The sequence below is a fragment of the Triticum aestivum genome, chromosome 2D (genome assembly GCF_018294505.1).
Source record: "Triticum aestivum cultivar Chinese Spring chromosome 2D, IWGSC CS RefSeq v2.1, whole genome shotgun sequence".
Lineage (NCBI taxonomy): Eukaryota > Viridiplantae > Streptophyta > Magnoliopsida > Poales > Poaceae > Triticum > Triticum aestivum.
In genome coordinates, this window is record NC_057799.1 from 638,245,645 (window position 1) to 638,253,514 (window position 7,870).

A 7,870-nucleotide genomic window follows, 5' to 3' on the forward strand; every position below is an offset into this window, starting at 1 on the left:
AACCAAAGACATAATTACCTCTTGATAGGAATCGGTCATTTTCAAATGATCACAAAGACAACTTTCAAGTTTGTCAAATGTGTGGTTATATAAATATCATACCTATGACCACCAAACCCTCAAACATATGGTCAAACCACACCACATATTTATTAAAAAGGCAATAAGTTCAATGGGATAAACCTGAAAATTTGCAAATAACAACCAGAAATATTCTGGTAAAGCATTGTTATCAGAATCTTCATCACAAGGAGGACCAAAATTGAGTGCAGAAAATGGAGGATGAACTCATTTGCACTCAATAATATCGGAGACCTCAGGTAATCTCCTAATTATCCCAACATATTATTAGCCTATACTTGTACTACTACATGTAGTAAAATGTCCAATATCATATCCCTTGGATGCAATATTCAATAAATTTGAATGTATGTTTCAATTCATACTCCATATTCTTGCGTACACAATGATATTCTAAGTACTAATAAATTAAATATTAGGCTTGATAGCCTTAGCCATCCTGGTTTGGGGATGATTAGAAAATTATTGATAATTCTGTTGGTCACAAATTAAAAGTTACAAATTCTCCATATCATCATATTATATGTGCACCGCATGTGCCATAGGGGGAATTATTTTTAAGGAACTCTCACCTTAAAATTCTAAATGAGCCACTCAATCTTCCCTGAATACATTCAGGGATATATGTGGATTAGTTAACCATTATGTGGAATTATTTAGATACTACATGGTACTCATAGAAACATTTATAAAATGATTTCAAGTGTGCCTCTTATCACACACAACCATGCATGATCTTACTAAATAGATTGCTCAACTTATCAAAGTAGGAGCAAATTCTCCCGAACAAAGGATAAACCCATTCGAATGGACAATGTTGTTGAACTCATTTCACGAGAATTTTCTGATTGCATTCATTACCCTATGTACATACCCAGAATGGTTTAACTAAATTTCTTATCAAAGATAGTCAAATGAATTACATGACCACATTTAAAGAATTGTAATTACATGACATTCAATCCTTATATCCACGTACTCAAAGAATCTGAACTAGAAGTTTAGAGAATCATATATTTGCAACACATTGTAAATTTACAATTCTTTAAAAGTGGTCATGTAATTCATTTGACTATCTTTGATAAGAAATTTAGTTAAACCATTCTGGGTATGTACATAGGGTAATGAATGCAATCAGAAAATTCTCGTGAAATGAGTTCAACAACATTGTCCATTCGAATGGGTTTATCCTTTGTTCGGGAGAATTTGCTCCTACTTTGATAAGTTGAGCAATCTATTTAGTAAGATCATGCATGGTTGTGTGTGATAAGAGGCACACTTGAAATCATTTTATAAATGTTTCTATGAGTACCATGTAGTATCTAAATAATTCCACATAATGGTTAACTAATCCACATATATCCCTGAATGTATTCAGGGAAGATTGAGTGGCTCATTTAGAATTTTAAGGTGAGAGTTCCTTAAAAATAATTCCCCCTATGGCACATGCGGTGCACATATAATATGATGATATGGAGAATTTGTAACTTTTAATTTGTGACCAACAGAATTATCAATAATTTTCTAATCATCCCCAAACCAGGATGGCTAAGGCTATCAAGCCTAATATTTAATTTATTAGTACTTAGAATATCATTGTGTACGCAAGAATATGGAGTATGAATTGAAACATACATTCAAATTTATTGAATATTGCATCCAAGGGATATGATATTGGACATTTTACTACATGTAGTAGTACAAGTATAGGCTAATAATATGTTGGGATAATTAGGAGATTACCTGAGGTCTCCGATATTATTGAGTGCAAATGAGTTCATCCTCCATTTTCTGCACTCAATTTTGGTCCTCCTTGTGATGAAGATTCTGATAACAATGCTTTACCAGAATATTTCTGGTTGTTATTTGCAAATTTTCAGGTTTATCCCATTGAACTTATTGCCTTTTTAATAAATATGTGGTGTGGTTTGACCATATGTTTGAGGGTTTGGTGGTCATAGGTATGATATTTATATAACCACACATTTGACAAACTTGAAAGTTGTCTTTGTGATCATTTGAAAATGACCGATTCCTATCAAGAGGTAATTATGTCTTTGGTTGTCTATTAGCCTCCACTTTACTTCGTATTCCTCATTTGAAAATTGTTCATCGTACATTATACAAGAATGTTCAGTGTTTATTTATAGAATAATGTTCAGTGTGTATTTACAACCTTTTTTGCATACTAAACCTATATAAAAAACTGTAAAAAAATTGAAAACATGAAAATCCGAAGAATACCAAAGATCTGAAAAAGATAAAAGAAATCAGAAACAAAAAAAACACGTACAAAAAAAGGAATTTATGCATTTTTTTAAAAAGTTCCCCGTATATTTATGTTCAGTTTGTATAACAAAATTGTTCATCGTACATTATACAAGAATGTTTAGTGTTTATTTATATAATAATGTTTAGTTTGTATTTAAAAAAATATTGCATACTAAACCTATATAAAAAAGAAATGCGAAACAAAAAACATAATTAAAAGTGAAAAAAGACCAGGACGTGTCCAAACTAGATGTAAGAATGCCACTAGGCTGACGCGGGCATCTGTCTAGAGCAGTGGCTGGCGCGTTCTTTCTTTTAGTCGCAGGCGCAGGTTCGAATCAGCGCAAACGCGAGTTTTTTTCTGTTTGTTTTATTTATTTAACGGTTACGTAATATACAAACCAACTATACTATTACAACAGCCAACATGGGCTAGCGTAGTGGCAGGGCCTCTTCGTCGAAACCGGGACCGCGTGGGTTCGAATCCCCGGCACGCGCAATTCTTTTTATAAACATTGCGGGGGCATTTGCGTCATTAAGTGCAATGCGGGGGTCTTATCTGCAAAAACAATATGCCACGTGTCACCTGACAGGTGGGGCGCGTGGTCAGATACAGCGTCAATACTGCGTTATACGGCGTTTAGCTCGTTTTGCAATGATTAGCCTCAAACGTAGTACTGACTTGCAAAAAATCTGAATAGTGGTACTGATCCGTTACAACTGCCCCAAGTGTGGTACTTCCTTGCAATTAACTCGAACCAATATGAGTGCAAGAGGCACTCTACCATGGATTTTGGTTCTGGGCCCAAAAGGTTTTAGCAATTTGAGAAGAAATATATGTCGACAAATGTAGTCTTTATTTTATATGATTCTGATGGAATCATTGAAGTTTGTGGATAATATGTTTATTCCTTTTTAACTCCTTGTGATTTCCTACAACAAATGGAGTCAAGGTGTTTTGATGTCCCGGCAACAAAATATTTGTGCACATTTATGCCGGGCTTTGGATGATGAGCATCCAGTGAGGTGTCTTTCAACTTGATGTTGAATTACATTTACTGGTTGAGGATTTGATTTCCTCTGTTTCCGCGGAAGCATATAAGAAGTTATATCTCGTGTTGTCAGATTTTCTCCCCCTCTTGCTCTCATTTGGGGAGAAGAGTGGTTTATTAGGCACCACCACTCTTTCTGACCATTATTGCAGGAATATAAAATTTAGTGACACCTTGTCATCAGTAAATGTATGTGGCAGATTTACAATGTGTTGCAAATATATGATTCTCTAAACTTCTAGTTCAGATTCTTTGAGTACGTGGATATAAGGATTGAATGTCACTAACATTTCTAATTTATTTCTCGGCAATCCTTGTGGTACTTATCTCCCCCTAATGCCGGAAAATATCCTTATTGCTGATGCAATCAGCATACGGGCTATGAATAATTTTGATGGATGGATAAATTGTTATTCCTCACATAGATCCCTAATCTTCTGTGAGTGCCTATTGATGTATGCTGGAGTAGTGATATCGGTATGTAACCAAATTATCACAGATGGGAAATACTTTGTTGATTTCCACGTAGTTACTACAAGGGGAAAGTAGTGTGAAATGCAGTTGGTATGATTTAGATCATACTTACGGTGTGTAAGGTCGTATGCGTCCAACAAGAGGCTAGTAAATTTACAATTCTTTAAAAGTGGTCATGTAATTCATTTGACTATCTTTGATAAGAAATTTAGTTAAACCATTCTGGGTATGTACATAGGGTAATGAATGCAATCAGAAAATTCTCGTGAAATGAGTTCAACAACATTGTCCATTCGAATGGGTTTATCCTTTGTTCGGGAGAATTTGCTCCTACTTTGATAAGTTGAGCAATCTATTTAGTAAGATCATGCATGGTTGTGTGTGATAAGAGGCACACTTGAAATCATTTTATAAATGTTTCTATGAGTACCATGTAGTATCTAAATAATTCCACATAATGGTTAACTAATCCACATATATCCCTGAATGTATTCAGGGAAGATTGAGTGGCTCATTTAGAATTTTAAGGTGAGAGTTCCTTAAAAATAATTCCCCCTATGGCACATGCGGTGCACATATAATATGATGATATGGAGAATTTGTAACTTTTAATTTGTGACCAACAGAATTATCAATAATTTTCTAATCATCCCCAAACCAGGATGGCTAAGGCTATCAAGCCTAATATTTAATTTATTAGTACTTAGAATATCATTGTGTACGCAAGAATATGGAGTATGAATTGAAACATACATTCAAATTTATTGAATATTGCATCCAAGGGATATGATATTGGACATTTTACTACATGTAGTAGTACAAGTATAGGCTAATAATATGTTGGGATAATTAGGAGATTACCTGAGGTCTCCGATATTATTGAGTGCAAATGAGTTCATCCTCCATTTTCTGCACTCAATTTTGGTCCTCCTTGTGATGAAGATTCTGATAACAATGCTTTACCAGAATATTTCTGGTTGTTATTTGCAAATTTTCAGGTTTATCCCATTGAACTTATTGCCTTTTTAATAAATATGTGGTGTGGTTTGACCATATGTTTGAGGGTTTGGTGGTCATAGGTATGATATTTATATAACCACACATTTGACAAACTTGAAAGTTGTCTTTGTGATCATTTGAAAATGACCGATTCCTATCAAGAGGTAATTATGTCTTTGGTTGTCTATTAGCCTCGGTGACCTCCGCGGGCTCGCTGGCGGCCTCAGCGGCACGTCGGGCTCGGCCATGATCGACGGGGACGAGAGCTTCGACGGCGCCAAGGCGTACAAGGACAGCAAGGTGTGCAACATGCTGACCATGCAGGAGTTCCACCGGCGGTACCACGAGGAGACCGGCATCACCTTCTCCTCGCTCTACCCCGGCTGCATCGCCACCACGGGGCTGTTCCGGGAGCACATCCCGCTGTTCCGCACGCTCTTCCCGCCGTTCCAGAAGTTCATCACGAAGGGGTTCGTCTCGGAGGCGGAGTCCGGCAAGAGGCTGGCGCAGGTGGTGGCGGAGCCCAGCCTGACCAAGTCCGGCGTGTACTGGAGCTGGAACAAGGACTCGGCGTCCTTCGAGAACCAGCTCTCGCAGGAGGCCAGCGACCCCGAGAAGGCCCGCAAGGTCTGGGAGCTCAGCGAGAAGCTCGTCGGACTCGCCTGATCTCCCACCCACCTCCGGCTCCGGCCACGTCCAGGCAATGCATGCATCTAGGACGCCGATGCTGAACTTGTCGCATTTTTTAACGTTGGTAATTACCATTTTTACGTCTTTTTAGAAACTCAATTACCCGGGAGAGGCCTTGCGAGTGTCGGCGAGAGTGCATAGATCTCGTGTGGAAGATGTACAATTTTCGGCGAACCATGAATAATAAAACTGCAGGCCTGATTGAGGATGGCATACATTGTAGTCTGGATTGATTGATTGAGTTGCTTATTTTTAACATTTCACTGCACATTTAAAAAATAATAAAACAGAGCGTATGGTTCTGTCTAAGAGCATCTCCAACAACCGCGCTACGCGCTTTTTAGCGCGACTCGCCATGGATGATTAGTGGATGGATGGGACTCGACACCTCGCACCATAGCTCTGGCCCCTTGCAACACCGTCGGCTACCTTGGAGCATCATGTCGACATCGTTGAACCGCCCCTGGTAGTCCCTATCGATCTCGCCTGGCTTGCAGCACGGGTGTCACACTATTGTAGCTTGCAGACACCCCAGGTGCAGCTCCTGCCATGTAGCCGGTTCGAGGAAGCAACAATGCCGACCATGGCACAAGGAGGAGCATTTGACTCCGACGCCTCGCCGGGGACCCTGATGTCATCGCAGTTGCCCAAATTGCATGTCCGCCAACGCAGCAAATCATGCCGCTGATCCCCGCAAATCGCTTCGTCAGTTATAGCTTTCACGTCACGGGGTCTGCCTATGCAACAACATGAAGCATCAGTTCCAGCAAAACTCGCCAACGGATCCAGCAAATAACATCATCGATTGTAGCATCAACGTCGCATGGTCTGCCTACTCAACAGAAAAATCAAGCACCAGTTCCAGAATAACTCATCGACTGCTCGAGGAAATCATGTCGCTAGTTGTATCATCTACATCGCATGGTCTGCCTACGCAACAAAAATGAGCATATGTTCCAGCAAAACTTGCAAATGGTTGCATCTTTTTGACGGTCGGTTTTAGCATCTCACCGGTTTCGCCAGGACCTCACCTCCACCCGTTGCAGCTTCTGATGGCGCCAGTCGCAGCTTCCGAAGGTGCCGGATGCAACTTTACCACGGTTGGTTGCAGCACAGGTGTTGGTCCTCTGCTTGAGGGGGGGCATGGGGATTTGCGAGAGAAGCATGCGGGAGGTCCTTGGGCCCTGGCATGGTAAAGGAGAGGACGCCATGGGATTAGCGAGTGATAGAGAAAGGGTGAGGAAGATCGTCGGCCTGTTTAGGAGAGGGAGTCATGAGGGGATTTGGGGACATCGATGCTGAAGGGATGCATGGCCTCAACCATGAGAATGAGAGAGACAATGGATACAAGGGGATCTGCGTCGAGGAAGAAGATAAGGAGGAACGGGATAGTGGTGTGCGGTCCCCACAACCAATGGACCGGTGGAGGACACGTGGTCTGTTGGATCAAGTTAGATCCAACGACCAACACGTGATCGGCGTGCAACTTCGGCCGGATAGCATCATTTATTTAATTTTTTATCAACTCCTTTGAGTTTTATGTACATATTTATCACCCTTTTAGGTTTGTGGGGGAAGTATGGTGCGAAGGAGACATGGTGCCATGGCAAAGGTGAGGTGGACGTCATCCGGTTTTAAAGGAGAAGACTTCAGCGAGAAATGTCCCGCTATGGCATGAAATCGAGCGCGAAGGTAAGGGTTCTGCGAGAAAAGGGAAGGGTGCATCATTGGGTGCGGTTTTTGTATTGGAACTGTGTGTTAGTGGTAACGTGACGGATAGTTCGGACAACCACATTTCTCCCCCACATATGGGCTTGATTTGGGGAGCTCAGACTGTCCAAAAGATTGACTTTTGGGGAGCCTACTGGGCACCCATTTGGTGTCCAAACAATCCCAAACGTATGAGGGAGAAATGACCTTCGACCTTGAAGACGGCCTCAATCATTTGTTTGATTTATTTATATGCATTGTAGCCTGTAGCAACGCACGAGCATTCTACTAGTTGTACTTGCTCTAATATATGGAGAAGGGAAATCATGGGCTGCCCAGCCCATCATGACGGATCACCACGATATCGCTTTAGAATTCAATTTGCATTCACTTTTTTTGAGTGGGGTGATTTTTTTGTTAGGGAACGTAGTAATTTCAAAAAAATTCCTACGCACACGCAAGATCATGGTGATGCATAGCAACGAGAGGGGAGAGTGTTGTCCACGTACCCTCGTAGACCGACAGCGGAAGCGTTATCACAACGCGGTTGATGTAGTCGTACGTCTTCACGATCCGACCGATCAAGTACCGAA

The 7,870-nt window shown here is 40.7% G+C and overlaps 1 protein-coding gene across 1 annotated transcript; it reads left to right on the forward strand.

The window, feature by feature from the left end:
• Positions 1-5,072: 5,072 nt before the first annotated feature.
• On the forward strand, positions 5,073-5,780 carry LOC123055220 (protochlorophyllide reductase). The gene has a single exon (XM_044479206.1). It carries the CDS (start codon positions 5,124-5,126, stop codon positions 5,541-5,543), a length of 420 nt encoding a protein of 139 aa, XP_044335141.1. The 5' UTR covers positions 5,073-5,123; the 3' UTR covers positions 5,544-5,780.
• Positions 5,781-7,870: the final 2,090 nt, after the last annotated feature.

Coding starts and splice junctions, on each gene's coding strand:
- LOC123055220 (XM_044479206.1), top strand. CDS start 5,124: ATGATCGACGGGGACGAGAGCTTCGACGGCGCCAAGGCGTACAAGGAC.